The 27,669-nt window shown below is 39.3% G+C and overlaps 1 protein-coding gene across 1 annotated transcript; it reads left to right on the top strand.

Moving 5' to 3' along the window:
- The first annotated feature begins 13,031 nt into the window (after window positions 1-13,031).
- On the top strand, window positions 13,032-26,002 carry LOC121526656 (B2 bradykinin receptor-like). Its single transcript, XM_041813325.1, has 2 exons — window positions 13,032-13,135; window positions 23,931-26,002. Exons 1-2 carry the CDS (start codon window positions 13,116-13,118, stop codon window positions 24,988-24,990), a joined length of 1,080 nt encoding a protein of 359 aa, XP_041669259.1. The 5' UTR covers window positions 13,032-13,115; the 3' UTR covers window positions 24,991-26,002.
- The last annotated feature ends 1,667 nt before the right edge of the window (window positions 26,003-27,669 follow it).

The following is a 27,669-nucleotide window of genomic DNA, read 5'->3' on the forward strand; positions in this document are numbered from 1 at the left end:
TACATAAATATTCACCCCCTTCAAGTCAGTATTTAGGTCTCAATCAGGCTTGCACATCTGTACGCTGCAATTTTACTCCATTTGTCTTTGCAGAAGTGCAGGTCTGAGGTCTGGGCTTTGATTTAGACACTCCAGAACATTCTCCTTGTCTTTAAATCATTTCTGTGTAGCATTCGCTGTATGCTTTGGGTCACTGTGTTAGGGGAAAATAAATCTTCTCCAGGGCTGTAGTTTTCATTTTATCTTCAACCATAATAAGCCTTCCAGGGCAGGAACTGCTGAGCATCATCTGCACAACATGATGCTGCCACCACCGTGCTTCACAGTAGAGATGGTGTGTTTGTGGTGATACACACTAAAAACAGCTGGGTTATTTCATCTACCCAACCCTGGGGTTATGAAATGTTTGACCTATTATGGGTTATTTATATGGGATATGGGTTATTTTTGTGCAACTCATGCGCCGAGTCAAAATCCATCAACCCAACATACATCGGTTGACTCAGCACCTGGGTTGTTTGTGCTTTGAACGTCATGACGTTATCACATCATCACATTGACTTCTCTTGCCATCCACCTCGAAGCACCAAGCACGATACGAACATCAGCACCTGGAAAACCAGACTGGTCATCCTCTTGGAGAGCCAAGTCAATAATGAAAGGTTTGTGCACACTACATATCTAACTCACATTGTCTGTTTTGCGTTACCTATTAAAATAGTATCTTTTTATTTTCGTTATCATGGAAGCACACATGGATACAGTTTATCTGTTTGGTCTCAGCCATTTGGGGAATGAATTAATGAAAGTAGTTCATATGCCCATGGGCATATGGTCATGTTATTGAGTTGAAAGCATGAACACATTTATCAGAAAGTTGACACTTTTGTATTTTAACCCATTTGGACCTGACTCTATAAGGTTGACTCTAAATACGTCTTCTAAATCTAAAAAGCATTTGCAGCCCACCAATCTGACCACCTAACCTGGCTGCCTATTGGCCATATAAGATGGTCAGATGGGTGCGCCGCACACATTTTCAGAGCATGTTTATTGTAATGATAAATCATCAATTGATTTGTTGCTTCTTAGGTCAGTTCAGGTCTGAATCCTTTTTTAAAGTGTTTTCTGTTATGTGAGGTGTATGCCATAACCACTAAGACTTATACAAAGAAGGTATGGAATATTTCTTTATGTGCAATAAAAGGTAGACTATTAAAGTTCAACTTTTTGAATTAGAGATGCACTGAATCTTTCCCAAATTGTAAACCTAACTAGACTTTATCATAAAACAATTTCTCTGGTAAGGACCGGGAAAATGGTCCTCACAATATCTGTTTTTTAATTCTACTATACTAGTTGGTAGACATTTGGTACTTACTCACTCACACTCTCACTTGATCTCTTACATTCTTTCTCTGTTTCATTTTTAGGCTGGAACAAACATGGTGGAGTACCTCCATGAGGCCAAGTTATCTACACCATACCCCTATGTCCTGACAGTGGGCAATGAGCATCACCATGCATCTCAGGCCTTTGTGATCATTGATGGACAGGCATTGGAACAGGACACACTGCTTCAGGCCATTAATGTTTGCTTCAAGGCATTTCTTTGTGTTCAATATTCAATACCCGAAGCAATGTACACATTACAGACGGTTATTTATAAAATGCCAGGAGGGGAGTCCAGACTAGCACAGTTTCTGGAAAGCAGAATACTCACTTGCAAGTAGGGGTACTACAGCATTTTACATCCACATTCCAAGAATGTTCACCCAGTTCATTAAAGGGGGAGTAGTTTTGTTATTGTTGATGTTTTTGTAAAAAAAAAAAAAAAAGAATCTACGTAGTAATTTCATTTATTTTATTTTTTATTTGACCTTTATTTAACCAGATAAGACCTTATTTGTTATAGGTTTGTAGTTTAACAGTTTTATAGCTATGGGTAGTCTATTGCAATTTGTGTTCTTACAGCTTGTAGTGTAATGTTAGAATTAATGAACAAATGTAAAATTGAATGAACCCAGAACTGTAGTTAGTCTGACTCAGCATTCAGTAGAGTGTAACAAATATGTAGTTGAAACAACCCAGAATTGTAATTAATTTGACCAAACATTTGGGTAAAGAATAAAACAAATATTTAGTAGAAAGAAACCAGAAATGTAATTAATTTGACCCAGTATTTTGGTAGAGTATATAACTAATATATGTGGTTGAATTTACCCAGATTTTGAGTTAATTTGACCCAGCATTTGGGTGGAATATTTAACTCACCTGTTGGGTTAAAATGGAACAACCCATCTTGAAAGGTCAAATTAACTAATGCTGGGCTGGTGCTATTTTGACCCAGCGGTTGGGTTATAAAACAAACCAAATTGGGTTATTTCTAACCCATCATTTTTTAGTGTGTAAGCATGTCGCCAAACATAGCATCTTGTCTGATAGCCATAAAGAACGGTTTTGGTCTCACCAGACCAAAGAACTTTCTTCCACCACTTAACCATGGAGTCCCTCACATACCTTTTGGTGAACTCTACTCCAGATTTAATTTAGAGTTTTCTTCAACAGTGGCTGTCTCTGTGCCACGCTCCCATAGAGCTCTGACTGGTGAAGAACCTGTTCAACAGTTGTTGCCCAGGTTCAGAGTGTCTCCCACCTCAGCTGCTGAAGCTTGTAACTCCTTCAGAGTAGTCATAGGTGTCTTGTTGGCCTCTCTCACTAGTCTCTTGCATGGTTGCTCAGTTTTTGAGGACGGTCTGATCTAGGCAGATTTACACATGTGCCTTATTACTTCCATTTCTTGATCATGGCTTTAACTGAACTCTGGGGAATGTTTAGTGCCTTGGATTTTTTTAGACCCATCCCCTGACTTATACTTTTCAACAACATTTTCTTTGAGTAGCTTGGAGTGTTCTTTTGTCTTCATGGTGTAATGGTAGCCAGGAATGCCAATCAACCAGTGACTAGACCCTCCAGACAAAGGTGTCTTTACACTACTATCACATGAGACACATTCACTGCACTCAGGCGATCCCCATTTCACTGTGGGACTACTATCCCCAATTGTCTGGAATTAGGTCACTTTAAAGTAGTTGACTATTTATGCAGTCATTTATTTTACATTACATGTTTTCATTAATTTGCAGAAATCTGTTTTCACTTGATATTTGGGAGTTGTTTTTGTCAAAAGAGCCAAATTATTTTGACCATGATTGATTTAAAAAATCAATAAAAGGGTAAAACATCAACAGGGGTGAATACTTTTTACAGGCACTGTAAATGCAGGTTAAAGCAAGTTTCCTTTTAATGTTCTGATGTGTTGTTTAGCCATTACAAATTAAAATGAAATATAAGAACCGTCTCAGAATCATCGTGCATCAGCAGATGGGGTCTATATATGCGGATTGCTTATGATTACTTAAGCAGAGATGGCTTCAAATGGTCCCAAACATTTGGGTTTTGGTGACAGAATCCAGAGCAGACAATGACAAACTGGATATTACATCAACTTCTACTCTCCCGGCTCATTCCACTATAAACAAAGGATAGCCTGCCAAAGACTACAATGCTTTTGTTTAGCCACATTTCACTTCAGACTAAAATGTCAGGATCAGTCTGTAAAACCAAAACACAAATATTATTCTAGGGGAAGGAATGGGAGCAGTAGCATTAAGCTGTAAGAGAATCCTAGCCACGTTTGAAGTGGTGACATTCGAAGTGAAGCAGCTGGCAGGACTCTTGTATTACCATTTTGGGTCTTTTTCTGATCAAGACTGGAACATTAACTTGATCAGAAGGACTGCAGTGTGATGGACCAAGAACAACATGTTTTTTTTTTTTGTTTTTCTTTTACATTGTTACGGCCTAGGGGGAGGCCTTATCCTGGTTTTTTGTGCCTCCTCTTTGCTGTGTCTGGTTTGTGTTGCAGGTAATGGGAGAGGTGCCCATCAGATGCAGCAATGCAGCACACCTGAGCAGGCTGGGCTCAGAAGCCTATAAAGCAGACCTGTTCACTGAGCTCACTCTCTTTCCCTGGCCTGCAGACTGAGAATGCTCTTTTGTTTGTAGCTTTGATTTCCTCACTCACACACATACACATCAAAATCGCCAGTGTTAGATTAACACTGAGAGTGTTAAATCTAACACTAGAAAAGTGTGTATATGTGTCCACTCTTTTGAGTGTTAATATAACACTTTTCAAAGTGTTACTTTTTTTACACTGAACCAGTGTTACTACAACACTGTATGGTGTCAAAAATTTACACTGGTGAACACTGAGTAGTGTTGATAGTACTCGACACTGGCGTCAGTGTTAAAAAATTAACACCAAGGAGTGTATTACAGTTGATTTCAGCAGGTGTAATATACTGTAGATAGCAACTGCCCCTCATCCACCAACCTGATAATAACAAGAAACAAGACATGTAAGTTTCACAAGATGGGTGTTGGTAGTCAGACACACCTGACAATATTGACTACCACCTCAAATTGTGAGGTAGTCAACAGTGACCAGAGAGTCTTGAGGTAACTCAAAGGCAAAGTTTGTTCTGTTCTGAGATGATAATCTGATCTCCCTCAATAGTCACAAGTAAAGAGTCACCACAGCCAACAGTTGACCAACCTAGAAGACAAATACACTCATGGTGCAAAAGAGTTTATGCATCAAAAACTTGGGAACTCAAGATAATTCAAGAAACATGTGCAAGTGAATCCCGGCAGTGACCCCTGTACAAAAGGCAACATCTAAACACAGCTAATCATCTAAACACATCTAAAAACATCTGAACCCAGCTTAACACTCTGCACTAAGGCATGATGGGAAAACTCTGCCCCCCAGATTTGAAATAGCAGTGGGTGGGGCTTGGATCAATTGACTCTCTACAGTGTTGGAATAACACTGGTTGATTTTACATTGTCAAATAACTCCAACACTGAAGACCATTTACTCTGAATGGAGTTAAAATAACAATTTGAGTGTTAAAATCAACATTGAAATGTTTAACACTGAGAATCCAACACTCCAGTTTTTGCTGTGTACACTCACACATATCCAACACTGCATACACACTGACAATCATAGTTTAATAATTTTGTGACTTATTTCATTAGTTCATTAAATGTATTTTGTTAAACCTTTGCAATTATGTATGGTCTCCCTTTTTGTCACGCACTTTTGAGCCAGGTTGTGACAACATTTAAAACTGAACCAAATTTGTTTGGTTGGTGGATGTGATCCTGATGGACCAGTGGAGGACACTGCCAGAGCATCAGATCACAACATCTCATAGTGGGTGGAAAAAGTTGTCTAACGGTCGGTAGTGATCTTCCCATGTTGGGGCATAGTTGGGGCAGCTGAAGCCTTATCGGACAGAGCTGTGTTCAGAAGTGGTTTGAAAGATCCAGGTAAGGCTGTGAAGCTGCCATAGCCAGGCTTTTGCTCTTGCTGCAGGCCATACCTCTGCCCATGACTGGTGACTTGGTATTGAGCTGGAGAAGGGCCGAGGACAGGTGGAGGAGTCCCAGAGGACTGTATCTTCGATAGGGATGAAACCCAGTGCCGACATGGAACCGGTCTGTTTACAACCGAACCTAACCAAAGCAAATTTCTGTGTCACATCTCAATACCATTCCACTCCAGTGCAACCTCCAACCACTCCAAATGGTAGGCACAAAAACCTTGGACTTAGCGTCACTCATGTAGTCCTACACTTGTTTTGGTTCAGCTGAGCAGGAATGTCTTTTTTAATTTTGCTAAGGAGTGATGTCTCACGCTGCAGCTTTGTTTCTTTGTATCTTTGTGAGTTGGCATCTGGCAAAGGGCCAGTACGTGAATTTGGGAGAGTCTTTCTCAAAAGAATTAACAGCTGTATTTTGTTCTTATCACAGGCATATTTTAAAGATATTTCTCTTAACTATTTTAGCCTACGGTTTTGAGAGTGCGCTACAGCATGCCGCTATCATAGTGTGAAAATAGTATTCCTGGTGCTGATGATTTTGATTCTCTATTGGAGAAATGCCTTTCCAGTGGTCTGAATGGATTATTTTTTGTTTAAATAATAGTTGAGGGAGGCAGGGAGAGATCATCAATGAGAGATGGCCTTAAATGAAGGTGAGTGTGACGCCCAGCTTAGCTTTTTTAAGCAGTATAAAGTCTTTTCAAGGATTGGTCTAATGTTATTTTCAACCAGTTTAGTTCTCACCCAGAGCTTAGGCTTTATTATGGCTCACTGCTTTTATCCTGGTGTCATCCTGGGATGACACCAGGATAAAACTATGGGTAAACTGAGAGTCTAAACTGATTACTACAAAACTTTACTTTGTAAACATGTAACTTCAGATATTCCAGGTTCAAATCAAGCGGTTTAGAATACAGATATTAGAAACAAATAAAAACTGTTAAAAAATCTCAAAGAGTGATAGCACAACAGTCTGAATGACTGAAGGCATGAATGCACAAATAGGACAGCAATTGGTTATGGAGGCGATTCAACTGGAAGTCCATTTCAAAAGCTTGTAAAGTTGCGCTACTGTGTAAAGGCATCTTGAGGCAAGCAGCCCAGATGCAAAGTGTGTGGTTTTGGTGAGTGCGAGTTGGTGATGTGGCTCAGAGTACAATAAAGAATAGGAAGCTAAAAATACATAAAGTTACTTCTTTATATGTTTAACTATGCAAAAAATCTATCAGTAGTGCAGTCCTTCCTATATTATATAGTATTAATATGTATATAGCATTATTAAAACAATCTGGGTTCTTTTTCCTTGCCAGTCCCTCAACTCAGAATACCACGCACCATTTTATCCAGTCAGAATTAAGCAGCTGGGATTTTTATTTTAAAGAAAAAGATCAACAGACAACCACACTAAATCTGACTAAGCTGCAAAAGAGAACAACCAAAGATTACCACCTGGGCTTCTAAAAACGAGTCCTTATTGCCCTTATTAAAGTATGGCTTCACATTATCACATAAGAATGACTGAGATGTGACATATGAAATGAACAAAGTACTGAATACGCCACTGTTAAGGGTCACAACTGCTATTTACACTCATTTAAGCACTTTCACATGAAAATACTGATTAATACAAATTTAAAGTCCCCAAAGAAAGCCTGCAGAGCTTTTAATAAGCAAAAATATCTGTTAATAGAGCAAGCAGATTTACATTACATTACATTGCTGAAGGTATTGACATAGATGAAAATAGTGAGTACATCTCATTTCATTTCAGATTGTCATCTCTTTTGCAAAAAGGTGGAGATTTTACGAGGAAACTGTGTTGAGATCCTCCAACACAGTGGATGGCTAGCCTTCCCCCTCTTTGATCCATAATGTTGACGCTTTAAAGTAAAGCATTAGGGGCTAAACGAAACTCATTTCCTCTTTAAATCTTGGGAAAGCACTTACATTACTAACAAATGGAGCAATCGATCCAACCAATAATTGAATCAGTGGATGGACTGCTGTGAAATGGTTGTACTAATATGATCACACAATGATGAAGCCTTATTATTATGTCTAGATTTTTTTCCGTTGGTTTTCATAAAACCAAGATTTTATGGACTCTGTAACTTTTTGAAGTGCAACTAAAACATGTGATAGCTTTCGCTGTGCCAAGAGTTAGTTCAAGCAAGCATGCTAAACTAAGGTATGGACATGGTGATGAAGAATTTCATAGACAGAGGTCATTAAATTATCAAAAGTAGTAAACAAGAGGTCAGTACATGGTAAAAAAATTTAAAAAGAGGTTGAAAAGCAGTCAACAAGTGCTCCATAAAGCCTGGCATACACCGTGTAATTTGCATCCAATTCAGCCACGAATTTTGAGTTGCACGACTCACTTTAAAGTCGCCTTACTTTCAGTCAGATTGGGCGTCATTTGTTGTGCTGTGTACAGGGGGGTACAACGCCCAACCAAGACCCAACTACAGGCCCACGGGCTGCTCCCAACCTGTCGCATGGATTTCTGAATGTTTGATCTTTTCATCGTACGACTCCAGACACTTCACAGTCAGAGCAGAAATGCAAGCAGAATTAACAACTTGGGGGGATTTTTTCCTCTGTAAACTGTCAGATAACATTCTAAGTTACCATGACAACAGCTGGAGTGACTTTCTGATGCCCCCACAGCCATGCTATGATAAATGTGACAAACAAGCAGGAAATGTTCCTACCTGTTGACCTGTAGCCGACGTGGAGGTGATGCTGTTTAAGTGTGTGTGGGATAGAGAGAGAAAGCGGGAGAGAGAGCAGGAGGATATGACCAGAAACACTCCGTCCGTCGCAGTCCATCCTGACTTCACTCGTACAGTGTGAACACTCAGGTCAGGCATGACCATCGGACTGTATAGTGTAAGAACATAAATCGTGCGCCATGGTCGTGCATCGTAAGCGATTTGGACACACAGTATCAGTTGACGTTCTGCCAAGACTGTCGTATGGTGGGATTGAAACCACACAGTGTATACCCATTTTAGTGGCGAACAAGCATAACAAGCCATCAAAAAGTAGTCAATAAGTGATCAGAAAGAGGTCATACCTGGACAAGTCGTCAACAAGTGGTCAATACATGGTAAAAAAGAAAGTGGTCAATGAGAAAGCAATTAATAAGCGGTCAAAGATGGTCAAAATGGTCAACTAGTTGTCAGAATGTGATCAGAAAATGGTCAGCAAGTAGTCCACGAGAAAGTGATCAATCAATGGACAAAAAGTGGGCAAGTAGGGGTCAGAGAGTAGTCGAAGAGGATCAGAAAGTGGTCAAAAAGTTGTCAACTAGTAAGCGTTCAATAACTGGACAGAAAGGGGTCAAAGAGTGGTCAAAGGTGGGCAGAAATTGTTCATTAAATGGTCAATGAGTAAGCAATCAACACGTGGTCAACAGTCAAAAAGTGATCAGGAATTGGTCAACAAGTTGTCAGTGAGTAAGTGATCAATCAATGGACAGAAAGTAGTCAGAAAGGGGTCAGAGAGTGGTCAATGAATAACCAATCAATCACAAGTGGTATGGCTGGTTGGAACGAGGTCAGAAAGTGGTCAACAAGTGGTTAATGAGCAACTGATTGAAAAATACTGCCCTTTGTTTTCAAGTGAATAATTATTCTGGCCTTCGTGAACTTGTGCTAACACAATGAACACTTATCTGACTCTGCTCCTGTAAATTCTTTATACTCAGTACCATCGGAAGATGGCCTTGAAGATAAGGAGGTGAAGTTTCAGCAGAGAGCCTTTACCATGCTATAAAGAATATAACTTACTGGTTGCCTTCCAAACATAATGCATGCTGAGGAGAATCTGTATTTTGCTGAAAGTGTGGTGATTCTTTTTCACCCAGTTAGCAACCAGTAAGTCAGAATGTGGGCAAAAAGTGGTCAGTGAGTCAGTAATTAATTGAATGAGACAGAATGACTCAGAATGACAGAATGAGGTCCATAAATGGTAAAAAGTGGCCAGAAATTGGTCAACAAGTTGAAAATTAGCAATCACTATAAACTCTCTGTGCAGCACATTAGCTTCATGCTCTGAAATAAAACTACTGTATGTTAAACTGCATCGTCCCTATCCATTTTAACAAATTCAATTCAAGTGAAAGTGGTCAATAAGAAAGCCATCAATAAGTGGTCAAAGTGTCAGAAAATAGTTAAGTTGTCAGAAAGTGATCAGGAAAAGGTAAACAAGTGGTCAAGTGATCAGACAGTGGTCAACAAGTTGTTAATGTGTAAGTGATCAATAAATGGATAAAGAGGGGTCAGAGAGTGGACAAAAGTGGACAGAAATTGGTCAACAGGTGGTCAGAAGGAAAGCAATCAATAAGTGGTCAATAAGTGGTCAGAAATTGGGCAATAGATGGTTAATTAGTGTTCAGAAAGAGGTCAATACCTGGCAGACAAGTCATCAACAAGTGGTCGATAAGTGGTCAATCAGAAGTCAAGTGGTCAGTACTTGGTAAGCAAGTGCTAACTAAGAAACAACTGAAAAGAAAGATCAATAAACAATTTAATAAAATTATCAATAAGTAGCCAACATCTGATCAATACATGGCCAAAAACTGGTCAATTACTGGCAAATTAAGGGGGTTAAAAGGTCAGCATCATTTTCTCATGCTGTGCACATAACAGGTTTGTGGGAGAAAAGCTCCCAGATCACAGAGATGCAACAGTATTTACACAAAACACAAATTACATCAAGCTTGCAGTGCAGTTCACGAGTTTACATTCTTTGTAGCATGGGAGGCTCTGTCGAAACTTCACCTCCCCATCTTCAAGTCCACCTGTCTATCTAACTGGGAAAAAGTTTTATGAAAGGAGCAGAGTGAGACAAGTCTTCATTATATGAGCACAAGACCAACAAGGCCAGCATATTAATCTATTTGAAAACAAAGTGCAGTATTTTTATACCATTAACAAGGTGTAAAGAGTGACCAATCACTGGTCAGTAAGTGTACAGAAGTGGTAAACAAATGGTTAATGAGTAGCTGGGAAGTTGTCATAAAGTGGTCAATGTGTGGTAAACAAGTGGTCAAAAATGGTCAACAAGTGGTCAATTAGAAAGTGGTCAAAAGTTTGTCAATAAGTGGTCAAAAGTGATTAACAAGTTGACAAAAAGTAAGGAGTCAACAGGTGGATAGAGAGTGGTCAACAATTGGTTAATGAGAAAGTGATAGAAAAATACTGCCCTTTGTTTTCAAGTAAATGATTAATCCAGCCTTCATGATCTTGCACTCACATAATCAACACTTATCTTACTCTGCTCCTGCCTCATTTTCACCTACAGTAATCAATGATTGATCAGAAATTGGTAAACAAGGAGTCAATGAGTAAGGGATCAATAAGTGGACAGAAACTGTTCAACAAGTTTGAAATAAGCATCGCTATAAAATCTGTGCATCAGATTAGCTTCAAACTCTGTAATGAAACTATGTTAAACTGTATCGCCCTTATCTATTAAATAAATTCAATTCAACTGAAAGTTGTCAATAATAAAGTGATCAACAAGTGCTCACAAATGGTCAGAAAATGGTCAACAAGTTGTCAGAAAGTGATCAGGAAATGGTCTTCTAGTGTTTAAGTGATCAGAAAGTGGTCAACAAGTTGTTGACGTGTAAGGGATCAATAAATGGACAGGAAAAAGTGTCCAGAAGTGGTCAGGGCGGGGTTGAAAGTGGAAAGAAATTGGTCAGCAGGTGGTCAATACTTGGTTAGCAAGTGTTAACTAAGAAACATGTGGTGGGCAATTTGAAAGAAAGAAACCACTCAAAAATAAAATCAATTAAAATATCAATAAATGGTTAACATATGGTCAATGAGTGGTCACAAAGTGGTCCATTACTGGGAAACTGTGGGGTGAAAAAAGAATCACCACACTCAGAAATGAGGATGTTGAAATCAGCATCACTTTCTTCAATAGTTGGTCAACAAGTTGTCAGAAATTGGTTGACAAGTGGTCAATAAATTAGCAATCAATAAGTGATAAGAAAGTGGTCAAAAGTGGTCAGAAATTGGGCAATGAGTGAGCATCAGTAAGTGGTAAAAAACTGTGCCACAAGTGATCAATACAGTAGGTGATCAGAAATTGGGCAATGAGTGGTCAAAAGTGATCAGAATGTAGTCAACAAGTGGTTAATGAGTAAGTGCTCAATAAAAAGACAGAAAGGAGTATGAAAGGGGTTAAAGAGTGGTCAAAAGTAATCAGAAATTGGTCAGTAAGTTTTCAATATTTCAGCAATCAACAAGTGGTCAGAAACTGGTCAATGAGTGATCAATAAGTGATCAGAATTGTTCAATGATTGGTCAGTGAATCAGCAACCAATTAGTGGTCAACAAGTTATCAAAAGTGATCAAGAAGTGGTCCACCAGTTGTCAATGAATAAGTGATCAATAATTGAACAGGAAACGGGGTCTAAGAGTGGTCAAAAGTAATCAGAAATTGGTCAAGAAGACGTCAGTATGTAAGCATTCAATCAGTGGGCAAAAAGTGGTCAGAAATTGGTCAAAAAGAGATCAATAAGTAATCAGTCAATAACTGGACAGAAAGTGATCAGAAAGAGGCCAATAACAGATGTTCTAAAGAGGTCATAAAGTGATGCGACATGAAACTACCACAGGACAAATGCTATTAAATGAATGTGTAACATTCACTTTACAGAGCTAACAGTCTCTCTATTCTTAATTTCTTAATCAATATTTACAATTGCATAGCTACAGTGTCCACACAACAATCCTAATTTGGCAGTCCTTGGCAATTATCCTGGTGTTCTGGTCTCCTTGGACTGCTTCAAACATGTAGTAACCACTAGAGTAATAGTTAGTTTTATTTTTATTCTTGGTCCCTAATGTTATTCTGGAATTTTATATATCAAGGTTTCATAATATATTTCTAACTTGACATGTTTTCAGGCTCTGTAATGGGTCTACTAGGCTGATTATTTTGTTGGACTTACATTGCTGGCTTTATTTTTCATGGGTTCACCTGTTGATGCGCTTTGTCTTGTTATGTTCTTTGCTTGTGTTATGATACTTTGTTTTATTTGTGTTTCTGCTTATTGTCAAAGCACTTTGCAAACCTCTGTTTTTAAAGGTGCTATACAAATAAAGTTATTGTTGTTATTATTATTATTATTATTATTGATAATGACAATTAAGAACAAAAGAAGAACCAAAACACCTGGTCTTCCATAGACCTGCGTGTCAAAACATGCTCACTGTGGCACTGCCAGTAAAACAACACATATCTGAGTGCAGACTTTTGTTTTCTTGTGCGCCTGTTTTTGGTCACACACTTACAAGGTAGAATTGTTTTATGTGCTCCTTTCTGTTTTTGCTTATGGGTTTTTTGGTCATGCACCTTTAAAAGGCAGAATTGTTTTGTGTGCTCCTTTCTTTGCCTTTGCACTCAACTATCTTAAAGAGAGTGCGAAAATGTTTATGAAGAACAGAAGTTGAACAGAATGAGAAGAAGGGAGGGAAGAACACACCCACTGGGCTTGGCACTTCTAAGAAGTGGTGTGACTTCAGTTCAAATGAGTCTCCCTCTTAGAATCAACTGAGACACAGAGGAGTGCAGACACCATTTGATCCGTGCTGTGCATCTGGATTGAGAGCAGTCTGGAATTCTTCCTGTAAAATGAGCCTGCTGCAAACAAGGTAAGCCATAATTTGTACCTTATTTTGCTGGATTTAGTAATTATACTAAAGACGAAGAATAAACCAGGGGCTTTGGATAACTCAGGAATTCTCACTGTTTTTCATCATAATGATGGAATATGCTTTATCGCACTGCATCGATTAAAGGTTTTTAAGAAACTCTATTAGTTGGAGTTAATGTAACATTATTTCATGTCATGGCTGACTGTTTTTAGTGGAAGAAATAAAAAGAGGTGATATTCAGACTTGGGAAATAGTTCCAACATTTACATCACTAGACCGCAAGTCTGCTGTCAAATTGCCAACAGATGTAGAGCTGGATGTTTTTCCAGCCACATTGAGTTCAAGAAGAGTATCACATTTTTTTCACCATAATACTCCATACTAGAATGTTAAATGACAGGTTACAAATACAAGACTTCATGCATGCATGCTTTTCAAAGGATAAACTGTGCCTTTATAGATTACATTAGTCTTCCAGTAAAAGCCTGTTAATGTTTTTCTAGCGTGCAAAATATATTATTAGAGGAAGCTCAAAGTAGTCATATGTTGACGATTTCATGGAAAAAGCCTCAGTCTAATCTTACACAGATCAGCCATTTTTCCTCCATGAGTCATTGAATGGTCTAGAAAATATTAAGATATGAGCATTTGTGCATGTTTATCACATGGTTTAGCTCTTATATTGCAACGTTGATTTATTAAGAGTGCATTTCTGAAAATAACACATGCACTTTTAATAAATCACTGTTGCAATATAAGAGCTAAACTATGTGATAAACCAAAATATTCAACATTTTAAACCGTCTCCTCGCAGTCACATTTTTAATGTTTTTAAGTGGTTTGGTGTACTTGTTTTAATATAATCCAGCTTTGCAGTAACCTTGCAAAGCAGATGGATATGCCTGTTTCGTTGTTTGTCACTGGCAAAGCTTCACTCCCATCTGAAGTGTTTGGGCCTGGTTAGAAAGTGACAGGACCAATTAGCGACGAGGGGCAGTACTTTCAGCCGCAGCAGAGTCATGACGTAAACAAGCAGCAACAAGAGGCTAGTGCAGTTATGGCAGAAGACATTAGCGTGGATGCTGCTAAAGCGCCAGTTTTATCAGAACTTGGCAACATTTCTTCGTTAAAAGAAGAACAAAGAACAACAGTGAGTTGTTTTCTTTTCAAAAACGACAAGTCGAGTTCTTACATGTCTATAGTTGCCATGTTTCACGTTATTCCCCAGTAGCTGTGCACGCGCAGCTCAGTAGCTGCTACGTCACGTGTTTTGTTGCTTTGATTGGCCAGTAGAGATGTGACAGAACATTCACCCAATCACACTCCGAGTTTTTTTCAAAGCCTCTGCCTTTTCTCAAACGTTTCCTATTGAAGCTTTCCCAGATGGATGTGTGAAACACATCCATCTGGTGTGTCAGGTTAAATTATGCATGGATGGGTGTAGGATGTTTAATTATGAGTGTCAGACCATAGAAATCAAATTTTTTTTGCATGACTCCTGCAATGTCATACCTGGTTTAACTATTTTGGAATTAAAGCGAGCGACAAATCAGTTTAAAGACACCTATAGCAGGTAGACCAGTTGCAGCACTACTCATATTATAATGAGTCAAACCATTTCAGTATACTGACTGTAAACATTGAAAACATCTCTGACACAGGGAGAAGTAGGACAGGGTCCTTCCGTCAATAAGTGAGTAGGTCTGCTTGATTCTGGTCATAAAGTTGGTAGACTTGCCAACACCAGCACAACAGTAAGCAGTAGCTTGCCACCATCAGGCCAAGCTTAGGCTCCAGCAACAGCTAGCCACCACCAGGCACTGCCAGACTCAGGGGGCAGGTATCCTTATTAGAACAGTATTTGGCTGCAAGCAGTCTGTTCCAGAATGTCCAGGCAGGGAGCTATCAGACATATTGTCCTGCAAACCTTGACTGCAAATTTGTAGAAGACAGCCTACATTTCCTAACCTCTGATAGGGTTGGGAAACCTCAAAACAAGAGTCAGTGGCAACAGCAAAATTAGCTTAAAATTAGCAGAAGAGATTGGGCAGATTTTTCATGGGCAGAATCCACATACTCAGCTCTGCTGCTCATCCCACAAATGCATGTTCCTTACAAATGTGGCACCATTTGAAAGGGAAATAGAGAGGCTTTCCAACGATACGGGATTTATTGGCAAGAAGCTAACAGAAAAAATCTACCAAACACAAATTTACTCACTTTTTGTGCAAGGCTTAATTGGATAGTCAACTTAAACTTGATAAGAACACCAAGGCTATCATCAAGAGAAGGTAACAGAGATGGAAGATTAATTCCTCCTTATTTAGTTTGGTAATCCTCTTTTTTCAGTTTTTTAGGTGATCCTTGTTTGTTTTGATTTATGGCCTACACAAGAAACAGGACAGACGAAGTGTAAACAGGCTTGTTGAGATCTGCTCTGAGGTAGTTGGTATGAAACGAGGATTTTATTTCCTGTTGTAACTTGCAGAACTTGCAGGCTGAATTTATTTCAGCATCTAAATTTTCTCAGTTTCAAAGTTTGCAAAGTTAATTTGCCAAGACAATTAAATAAACTTTCCATTTCATATCATGCATTGCAAACTCGCTCCACTAACTCTCTTTCTTGCAAACCTGGAGCTGCAGCAGGTGGATGTTTAAAAGGATGAAACCTAATAAAGCCCCAGGACCAGGTCTGATCTGATCTGCTGCGGCCAGCTGTCTAGTGTATTCTGCTCTCTGTTTAAATCCTTTCCTGGCTGAACACTCTGTCCTTTCCCTCTGGAAATGTGTTATTGACTGTCCAGATGCCAAAAAGAACCAACCCAGCTGTAATAATGACTAGCCCCTTTGGCATTAACATCCTCATTATACGGAGCTTTGTCCTTTCCTCCATAGGCTGTCAATGTGCTGTAATGCTGATGAAAATTCTTTTATTACCTCTTTGTTTTTACACCATCACACTAGTCTTCATGAATTTTTCTAGAGTGTTTTAAACTGATTGTTAAACTTCATCTGATTTAGAAAACTCAAGTCCACCACTCAGCCCTGACAGTATTTTGTAAATGTTTCACTGCAGCTTTCAACATAACAGCTTCCTTGTCTTCCATTGAACACAAACACACAAAATCATCAGAATAAGCAGTAAAATGGTTGGACAGAAGCAGGAACCCCTAATCAGCATCTACAACAGAAGGCCTTAGACAATACAGACCTGCTCCCCTTAGGCCACAAATAAAGATCACAGATATTCAGGACAAACAGAGCCAATGCCGACCATCAGTCTCATAATGGGATGATCTGTTTTAGTTGTTAATCTTAGACTCCTCTCTCTTGTTTCAATTTATAGGACCCTGATGTCTTTGTCATGCATTGGTGTTGAGACATTTTTTGTATTCTTATATTTATCATGCTGCAGCCTGATGCTTCAATCGGTTAAATTCATTTTTCTCTCATTAATCTACACTCAGGACCTCATAATGACAAACGTAAAACTGGATTTTTTTGAAAAGTCTTTTTGAATGTGATGCTTCAAACTTTGCTCTCCTGGATTTAGGAATTTTCTGCCATTCTTCTTTGCAAATCCTCTCAAGCCCAGTCAGGTTGGATGGAGGCCTTCGGTTGACGGCCATTTTCAGGTCTCTTCAGAGATGTTTGATAGGGTTCAAGTCAGGGCTCTGTCCCCAAGCTACTCCTGTGCTGTCTTGGCTGTGTGCTGAGGGTCACTGTCAGGTTGGAAGGGGAACCTTCGGCCCAGTTTGAGGTCCTCCTCGAGGTTCTTATAGAGGATATCTCTGTACTGTGCTCCAATCAGCTTTCTCGCAACCCTGACCAGTCTCCCAGTTCCTGCTGCTGAAAAACAACCCCATAGCATGATGCTGCCAACTCCAGCGCTTCACAGTTGGGATGGTATTTGGTAGGTGATGAGCAGTGCCTGGTTTACTCCAGACAAAATGTTTGGAATTCAGGCCAAGCAGTTCAATCTTGATTTTGTCAGACTAGATAATCTTGTTTCTCACAGTCTGAGAGGAGAAGCTTCCATCCAGCCACTCTGCCATAAATCCCAGATCAGTGGAGGGCTGCAGTGACGGATGTCCTTCTGTATCTTCGCTCCATCTCCACACAGGATCTCTGGAGCGGTCAGAGTGACCATCGTGTTCCTGGTCTTACTAAGACCCTTTTCCCTGATTGCTCAGTTTGGCTGGGCAAACTTCTTTCATTTGAGAATTATGGAGGCCAGTGTGATCTTGGGAACTTTCAATGCACCAGACCATTTTTTGTATCTTTCCTCAGATATGTGCCTGCCAACAATCCTGCTCATGGCTTGGTTTTTGCTCTGATATGCATTGCCAGCTGTGAGGCCTTCTATAGAGAGGTGTAGGCCTTTCCAAATCCTGTCCAATCACTTAAATTGACTACAGGTAGCCTCCAGTCAAGGTCTCTTAACATGTCAGAAAATTCTAGAGAAATGGGAGGAACCTGGGGTAGGTTTCACATATTGCCAGAAAGGGTCTGAATGCTTACATCAATGTGATATTTCAGTTTTCTTTTTTTATAAATTTGCAAAAATTCCTAAATTTCTGTTTTAAGTTTGTCATAATGAAGAACTGAGTGTAGATTAAATAAGAGAGAAAATGAATTTAATAATTGTAGCATCAGGGCATATGAATGCTTTCTGAATAATCTGTTTAAATCTACAAAGTTATGGTTGCTCCAGGAGATAAAATCAGCCTTTCCATGCAAGTATCATAACATGATGCAAAGTAGGTGGGGAAAGGACACACTCTCATGGTGAACCTGAGGATGTGGTTAGGGAGTCTGTCAAAAGGCCATTTACACACACCCCTCTTAGTTCCATTATCTACAGTATGAGCTAATGACGCAATTTAAAATCACAAACCATTCACTCTGTTCAAAGATGATGGAAAATCAGTAGACAATAGTTATTCAAGACTAAAAATTGCACACCTCCATACTTCCCTGTGAAAGAGTCTCCGAATACAATGGGGCCTGTGTCCTGTCAAAGTGGTGATATGTAAACTATGAAAACGAACTGCAAGGTTTCGGATTCTGAACAATGACATGTAACTAGGTTTGTTTGTGTTAAGGTTCAGTTTTAAATTAAACAAAGGGCTAAATTATGGGGAATCTTAATGGCAGAATGAGCAGTGCTGGCAAAGCAGTGCCTGATGTGTGTGTGTGTGTGTGTTAGGAATGATATGCATGGAGGAAAGTTAGAACTTTACAGCTCTGTATAGGATATGACCTTCTAGCATATTGAATTGTCTAGCCAGATGAAGGGACACAGGAGTCTTGAGGAATTTTGGATTGAGCTAAGAGGCTAGCTGTGCCCCTTTAACATGTAAAAGATTTAGTCACAAATATGCTTTTAATTGAAACAGTGATGTATGACAATAGAATAAACCTTATGGGGTAAGTGACAGAGTAAAGATGTGCCGTTTGATAAGGAAAAATCCAATATTCCTTATATTTCTAATGATTCATAAATGTTCTGTTAAGCTTATCCAAGGTCCCAGGTCACACTGTACAGTCAGGAATGGAGACTCTGGCGTCTCTCCTCTTCTCTTTGGTTGATAGTCTAAACTCACATCCTTGAGTAGATACAATGCTGTTCGTCCCTGTAGTGTTTCGTCATAGTTTCGTGTGTTGGTGACCTTTAGATGGAGACAGTCTGGCTCCAGTATGGCAGAGGCTGTGGATCATATCTTGAGTTATGATCAGGATCAAGGTTTACCATGAAGAATAAAAACGTGAACTACTTTGGGCTTCGTTGGAAATCAGGCTTCAACCTCTCACTGTGTTGATGTCACTGTTTCTCCCCGGCCGAGACTAAGTAAACAGCTCAACTTAAGTCATCTTGTCTCTCGTGTCTTTCTCTCACCTCAGTTCTTGGAGTGGTTATTAAATATTTATTCATCACCGTTTACAGACGAGCAACTTCTACAAAGTGGCTCTTTAATGTGAGCCACAGTAGCTAGCTCCTGTTTCTTTCCTCCATTGTATGTGGTTATTTTGTGGAGGCTGGATAGCTCAGTGGGTTACATCGCTGACTGGCATGGGAGATCAGTGGTCCGTGTAACAGTCAATGCATAAGCAATATCCAGTTTGGGACCTTGAGCAAGGTCCTTAACTTCTAGAACACCTGTCTACCTGTCAGATGTAAGTCACCTGCTAAATGGCATTGTAACATTGTATCTTATTCACATTTAGAGAGCAAAAGTGTTAAAAAAAAAAAAAAAAATTAAGAGCCACTTGGTAGCCAAACAGCTAGCTCTTCTGAGCTAAACCAAAGAGACAGATTTCCCATCACAACGAGCGAGACTGGACAGACATCAGCTGAGGAAATAGGCTGCAGGCAAGATCTGAGTTTAATGAGCTCAAACCAAGGAAAAGACATATTGAACCAACCTGGACTGCTTTGTGGAAATGGGCCACATATGAACATTGTGTGATACCCCTTGTTCAGGTTTCAGACAAAGGCTTTTAAAATGAACACTTGTCATAGTAAACAGCCCATAAACAGCCCCAAATATTACCTTTTGGTAGTTTCTCTACCGAAGCAGATGTAATATTGATATATAATGTAAATAGAACAGGACCCAGTATTGAACCTTGTGGAACTCCATTTTACAATGGTAGAAACATTGGATGCTCTTTTCCTAAAACTACAGACTGCTGTCTCTGTGGTGGACAATCCTGAACTGTTTACAGGATACAGAAACCTCACTTAGCCTACAAATGAGCAAAGTGCAGTCAACAGTCTCAGAAGCTTTCCTTAAAACTACAGACAGTTTTTCCCTTTGTCCACAGCACAAATCATATCATTAGTAATGAGAAAAGCACTCTGAGGGCACAGACCTCCACCATTAGCCCTATCTCCCAGTAGTAAAGAATCCTTTAAAAAAATTCCTGGATCCATATGGTGATCTGGATCACTCCCAAAATCTAATCAGTTCTTCCTTATGCCATTTCTGACATTTCCTGAAAATTTCATTATTTCGTTATGTTGCTAACAAACAAACTAACAAACCCTGCCGATCACATAACCTCCTTGGCAGAGGTAATAAATGTGACAGCATGTATGATAGCACTATGATTAGCTCCAAACACAGATTAATAGAGACTTGGTGGTGATTGCTGGAGAGGAATTATTTGACTTGATTTGATTTATTTGACTGATTTATCTCCACCCATGTGTAGTTTTCCAAGCCAGGGGAAGAACTCCAGATGACAGGGACGGATTAAATTGATTCTTAACTTCATCAGACAATAATGACAATAATGACAATAATGTTACTCCTATTTCATTTCAGCTTGTTTTATTTCTGGTTTGTCATCGTTCAACATCTCCACCCCCCCACCCCCCCCCCCCCCCCAAAATTATTTAAAAAAACTATCCAGATTAATTGCGCCATCCAGATAGAGTGAATTTGATTGTGGTTGGATGAGAAGTATAAACATAATACCATTCCGACAACCTATTGGTTTGTACGCGATACATCGCACCTGCGCACATGACACAAATGGCATTGTACAAACTGTCTATTAAGTGTTTTATCATGACTTTACCTAATATGTACAAATCTAGTTGTGACACCCTCACCCTCACTTATGTTTTGTTCTTTCTAGGGTCCAAACTCAAACATTTTTCATTGAATCAATGTTAGTGCTTGAAAACGTCTGGAAAACATGGTTGGCATTTCACATTAAGGAGGTACTGGTAGGGCCTATGGCTAGACCAGCTGAGGGCACATGATCTATTTTGACCACTAGATGGCACACAAGGTCACTTTATGGCTCATTTACCACTTGAAATGCACTCTGGAGGGCGCTATGACCCATTTCAAAAGGGTTCACATGCTTCTCTTCTCAGTGGACATAAAACCAGACAAGAAGGGACCAAATAACATAAACAGTATAAATATTCAAAGACACACATATAACAATACAGAAGGTTTCCATATGACTGTTTAAGACCAACCAAGATTAAAATGATCGTTACAGTTAAAGTCTATAAGGTTAGGTTTATTGCAATTAACTACAGAAATTCTGAGGATAATTGCAATTCAAAAATCTAATCGTTTGACAGTCCCAATTTTAATCTTAACCACTGTGTTGTCTTCAGGTGATAAACGAGTAACCCTAGTCTTAGTGTTTGATATGCCTTTATATGCATCTGTTATTTTGTTATATTGTGATTTAATGTTATTTATACTCAGTGTGTGAGGAAGTGATAGTCAAAAAGGGAGGATGCAGTGTTTGCAGTTGTATTCTTGACTGTAAATCAAATAAGCACCATTCTTTAATTGATCAACATGCATTTAAAGATCAATTTTGCTACATTTTCAGGCTATGCAAACAAAAATCAAGATACATTCCAAGGATGCATTAGTTTAATGACCATGGTGGCAATAATAAACCTTCAGTTTAGTAAAGAAAACACATATTAAATCACTTATTATAGGTATGTTCTAATCAAACCAGGCAGTGTCCACTGATTAACAGCAGTCTGTCTGTGCAAGAATGAGGGGAAAACAGTGATATTAACATAGGTTGTGATGAATACGAGCAATAAGTGGATAAATATAGAAAAACTGGGTAAAAAGAGATAAAAATTGTTGAAGCAGCAGGACGTGTCGAGAATAGGTGAACAGTGGCAAAAAATATGCTAAAAATGTGGGCAAATAAGGCAAAAGCAGAAAAATTGGGTTAAAAGTGGCAACACTGGGTTAATAAGGGCAAAACAAAATGGAAAATTTTGAATTAAGTGTCAACAAAGTTGAAAATTAAGACACTAAAGTGGCAGAATATGGAAAAACTTAACAAAAAGTTGTTGAATCATTAAAAGCAGCTGAAAGAAGTGTCAAGAATGAGTGAACAGTGGCAAAAATTTGGTTAAAAAAAAAATGACCCTAAAGTGGTCCAATAAGGCAAAAAAGACAGCAAAAATGGGTTCGAAGTAGTAAAAAGAAGTTGCACAGTTGGGCAAAAGTGGCAAGAATGGTTCCTAAACACATCAAAGACTAAGGAGCTCATTATTGACAACAGGCAGAAGAAAACTGACATGTGACCACTTATCATTGGCGGGGACTGTGTGGAGAGGGTGGCGGACTTCTACTTCCTTGAAGTCCATATCGAGCAGGACCTGACCTGGGGCGTGAACACCTCTGTGCTGGTCAAAAAGGCCCTGTAGAGGCTGCACTTCCTGAGAGTCTTTATCACAGAGAGACTGCTGGTGTCCTTTTATCATTGCTCCATTGAGAGCATACGTATTTATTGTATTTGTGTGTGACTCAGCAGCAGCACAGTGGCCCAGAGGAGGGACCTCCAGAGGGTCATCAACTTGGTTCAGAATATAATCGGCTGCCCTCTCCCCACACAGGAGCAACTGCACAGTTCCTGCTGCCTCAAAAGGGCACAGGGCATTCTCAAAGACACATCACATCTTGGTCACAGCCAGTTTGAACTGCTGCCATCAGGCAGATGGTCCAGAAGTCTAAAAACTAGGACAAACAGGCTCAATAACAGCTCCTATCCCACTGCAGTAAACACACTTAATGGTGCTAAGGGAAGATGAACATGAATATGTTGTGTGCTTTTCTTCAGTCTATTTATTCTGTCCTTTGATTTGCTTGATTGATTGATTGAAAGAATGAAACACCAAAGGATGGCACTTTTTAATTTTGTTGTACTTGTACAATGACGATAAAGATATTCTGCTCTAATAGGTGCAAAACAAAGTGGATAAAACAGGAAAAGTGGCAAATAACGGCAATGAAGTGGCAGAAAATGAAAAAAAATTGACAAAAGTGGCAAAAATCCTTAAAAACAGCAAAAAGAAGGGGTAGAAAATTGTGACAAGTGGCAAAATTAGCAAAAAATGGCAAAAAAAGGTGGCAACAATTGGGAAAAAGTGGTCAAAATGGGTAAAACCTTCAATATAGTAAAGAAAACAATTATTAAAACACTTCTTAATTTCAATTTCAGTTTGCTTTATTGGCATGAACAGATAAGTTACTGGCAAAGCACTGTAAAAAATAAAAATGCATCAAATATTTACACGTAATAGAAATTAAAAAAAACAAATAAAGTAAAAGAGACTGATTGGTTGTCCCTCAGGCTATTGCAGGATTGAATGTATTCAGCGGCATCTATATAGACGATTCTGCGTTCTTTTTTCTCTATATTATATTGGTGTGTTTTAATCACACCAAGCAGTGCCTACTGATTGACAGCAGTTTCATGGCTAGAAAGAGGGAAAAACACAGATATTAACATAGTTTGTGATGACTAAGAGCTTAGTTCTTCATGTGTAGCATTTTAAATGGTTTAAACTTTATAGAGCTGCTGTATGTTAGGAGTTTAATGAAGACAATTTTTTTGCCCTTTAACACAGAAAAGTAAGACAACACAAGGGTTAATATGTTTCGATTACCAAAACTGGAAAGAGTTAAATTAAAAAAAACTGAGCGATGCCTGTGAGCTAATTCATGCATCATAACCAAATCACAATACACAACCTCCTAACTCGACGGTCTATTGAAGCTGCAATATTTCCAGTCTCCACCTCTGCTCTGCATCGGCACTGCGCTCTGGCTTTCAACTGTACTCCACCCCAACATCTCCAGGGAGAGAGTGTTAAGATGTTATCTGGTCAATCCTTGATTTCCGCATGTTCGGTAAATCTGAGGAGTGATGAAGTCTGAGAATTACAGATGTGAGTTGGCTGCCTGACCTCAATCTTTAACAGTATTCTCTTCTTTTCTCTCCACAGCTCCCCCATCAACTTCAGCACCACAGCTGGATATGAAGACCAAAATACCAGGAATGGCAGCCAGTGTCTTCCTGAAAAAATGGGGGAATGGATTTTCACTGTGTTTCCTGTCTACATCGTGCTCATCTCAGTCTTTGGGATTGTGATGAATGTGTTTGTCCTGGCGGTTTTCTGCCTCCACAGGAAGGCCTGCACTGTGGCTGAGATCTACTTAAGCAACCTTGCTGTGGCTGACCTTGTTGTAGTTGCTCTTTTGCCCTTCTGGGCAGTCTACACAGCCAACCGCTTTGGTTGGCCTTTCTCTGCTCCCCTGTGTATACTGGTCAACCTCTCCATCAGCATGAATGCCCTCTGTAGCATAAACTTCCTTGTCATGATCAGCATAGATCGCTATTTGGCTCTGGTGCACCCACTATCAGATACAAAAATGCGCAGGCCAAGATATGCTAAACTTTGCTGTGTGCTGATGTGGTGCATTGGTTTGCTGATGAGTGTGCCTCAAATGTACAGAAAGATTGAATATATAAGCAGTTCAAATAAAACACTGTGCTCTGTTGTCTTCCCAGACGAAAACGCATTGAAAGTGTATGAAGTGTTCCTGACCATGCTCAACTTTATCATCCCCGTTTCTATTATCTCCTTCTGCACCGCCATGATAGTTCGAGTTCTGAATAAACGGATAAGCGCCAAGAAAAAAGAACTGAAGGCCAGCACTCTGATGTTCACAGTCCTGGTGGCGTTCCTGATCTGCTGGGTGCCATTCCATGTGGTTAGGATTATGGGCTTACTTGAGAGATATGGAGGCACTGGGTACTATGGCCTGTGTGTTTTAGACACCTGGAGGCAGATCTGCATCAACTTAGCCTTCTTCAACAGTGTTCTCAACCCTGGCCTGTATGTCGTCGTAGGACAGAATTTCCGGAGGAAAGTCAGGGAAATGTTCAACCAATGGCACAAGAGAATGAACTCCACCATCATATCCAGAACGATGCATACGAGTATTAGACTCGAAAGGGAGTCACGCTTAAGCCGCGCAAAGACTGAGGGCTTGGGGGCTTGACTTGGATTCATTTAATTCTGTTGCACTGCCAGTAACAGCCACGTGTCATTCCCTCACATCACCTGTAACCCACCACATCTGAAGCATTGCACACAGTGCACACATGATGGAGCTGATCGCCTGAGATACTGAAGGTTCAAGAGGAGTACTTTTCCTTTCAAAAGCCCTGTATTAATGTCACACACAGTATACTGTCATTATTTCCAGTTTCCCCCACTTTACTGTTCTTTCCCCTACTTCATGCACACAGCCTTTCACAGTTACAGCAGATGAAATAACAGGAGGAACTCTTTTGGGAAATAGAGGAGTAATAAGTCAGCATCTGCTGTAATTTTTAACCTCTTAGACCGGTGTTGTCATGACATGTCATGACAAGAGGAGACATTTCTTATTCAAAGGTAAATAACTTTTGAACCGCAGATCATAGCCACTTACTTGTTTTGTCCTCTAAAAATCCCTCCCTTGTGCCATTCTAATGACACTATCCATGCCTTCGTAGCAGTTACGGAAATTTTTCCAGTGACCCTGGTACTTGGCTGACTTTCTGGTGTCTTTAAAAATTTAATCCACACAAGTAACTTCGATATTGGACGTCTTTTAATCCATTTAAAATCAATTTTTCGATCATTCCTGCAGCTAGCAGGTTAGCTTGGCTTCATATTGTCTGTTTGTATCCCAGAATGCATTGTGACTGGGCTGTGACAACCAATGGCAGGCTGTCTGGTCATCACGTCACGTTTTGCCGAGCAGCCCATGTGCACAGCCGTTAAAATGAGAGGAGAGAGCCTGGATGACTCACGATGAGAGAAAAAAGACACAGAGGAGCTGTGAGTCACTGCAGACAGAAACAGTATTAAATGACTCAAATTCCCAGGAGTGTATGGACAGTTTTTGTAGCAATGTAAATATATATATATATATATATTCTTTTTAGATTTTTATTTTTGGGCATTTAGTAGAGAGGGGGACAGTGGATAGAGTCGGAAACAGGGTCAAGAGTGGGGGAGAAACATGCGGTAAAGGGCCTCAGGCCGGATTCAAACCCAGGCTGCCTGCGTACATGGGGAGTGCCTTTAACCACTAGGCCACCTGCTCCCCGCAATGTAAATATTTTGAAGACTTTTTGTCACAGAATGATTATTGGGGAACAAGATTATTATCTTTGGTGGTCCCAAATGGATAGGAGAGGGAGTTTGTACAAAATAAAACCTTAGTCATCAATGTTTACTGTGTTTAATATATAAAAATATCAATCATATAAAAATAATAATATATAAAAATATTAGGGTTTTTTTGTTTAAATATAAATGAGTTTTAATTTCTGTTCAGTTCTTTTCTTTTGTATTTATAGGCCCATACCTTTTTCAAAATTCAGGTGACCGTACTGCAGCACAAATATTCTTAAAGCCCAGGTTGCCATAAAGAAAAAAAACAGACGGTTAGATTTTGACTGTGAACCACAGGGTTCATGTTTTACAACCTTTTTAGGATAAAAAGTCCAGACAAGACATGCTGATTAAAAAATAGCTTAGGTCTCAGAGGGTCTATAAAAAATTTTTTTTTTTATGACATCACTCCCTATCAATAATGTGGGCTCTGTTGTTTAATTATAACAAATACACTTCTGTGTTTGCACATTCCATAGAAGACAGACAGATGGAGAGCCAGTGATAGATTGTGTGTAAAAAATAATACTGCCAATAATATAGTGCTCTTTCATTGTTTTACAAAGTTATTAACAAGCATCTCCACCTCTATGCACAAGGCTTAAACTGTCAGGACAACACATCAGGAGTGAAACCTTTTTTTTTTCCTTAATTATTTTTGGGCATTTTGCCTGTACGTGATAGGAGAGCTGGAGAGAGGAATACAGGGAGACGTGGGAAACCCATGCACCAAACAAGCAACCAGTACTAGATCCCGTGGCAGTGCACTGAGGCCTACAGCCTTTGTACAGGGGAAACCGCTCTAAACCGACACCCGAGGGAAACTTTTCAATACAAATCACTTTTAAGCAGAGGTGGAAACCGTATACAACTATTGTACTCAAGTAAAAGTACAGTAACTATGGTTCAAATTGACTTATGAAGAAGTAAAATTAATGGTCTTTACGAAAGTAAAATTAGAAAGTATTTAAAGTTTCATTTAAGTACTGAGTAATTGCTAAGGAGTTGTTGAGTTGTTCAGTAAAATGTAATCTTTTCTTTATTTCTTATATTCATGTATTTTGACTTATTGCGTATTTGGTATGAAATGTTGTTTTGAAGGGAAAGTGGTTTTATATCCTTCTCACTTTTTGTAAGATAAACATACGTAAACAAGGAAAGAAGGATTTTTTTTTTTGCGAATTATTATAAGCTTCGTTTCCATCACAGGCTTTCACAAAATAACAGCGATATTTCAGAAGTTTCTGCTAAGTATAATTGCACTTTGAATGTTTTTCCACTGAAGTGTATTTTGGGAATGAGCCTCGTAATTCTCATAAAATCTCATCTTGTGAGACTTCACTGAAGAAATATGGACGCTAAAAACCAGTTGCGTGTTGGTACGATTATGATTACATCTACAGCAGGTGCCTTGATAATTTTGAACAAAAGACGAAGGCAGCGGATGATAGTTCAGAGGCAAAGCCCGCATGTATGGCAAAGGCCACATGTAAGGGTAAAAGTATGATGTTAA

This window comes from Cheilinus undulatus, linkage group 18 (assembly GCF_018320785.1).
Source record: "Cheilinus undulatus linkage group 18, ASM1832078v1, whole genome shotgun sequence".
NCBI lineage: Eukaryota > Metazoa > Chordata > Actinopteri > Labriformes > Labridae > Cheilinus > Cheilinus undulatus.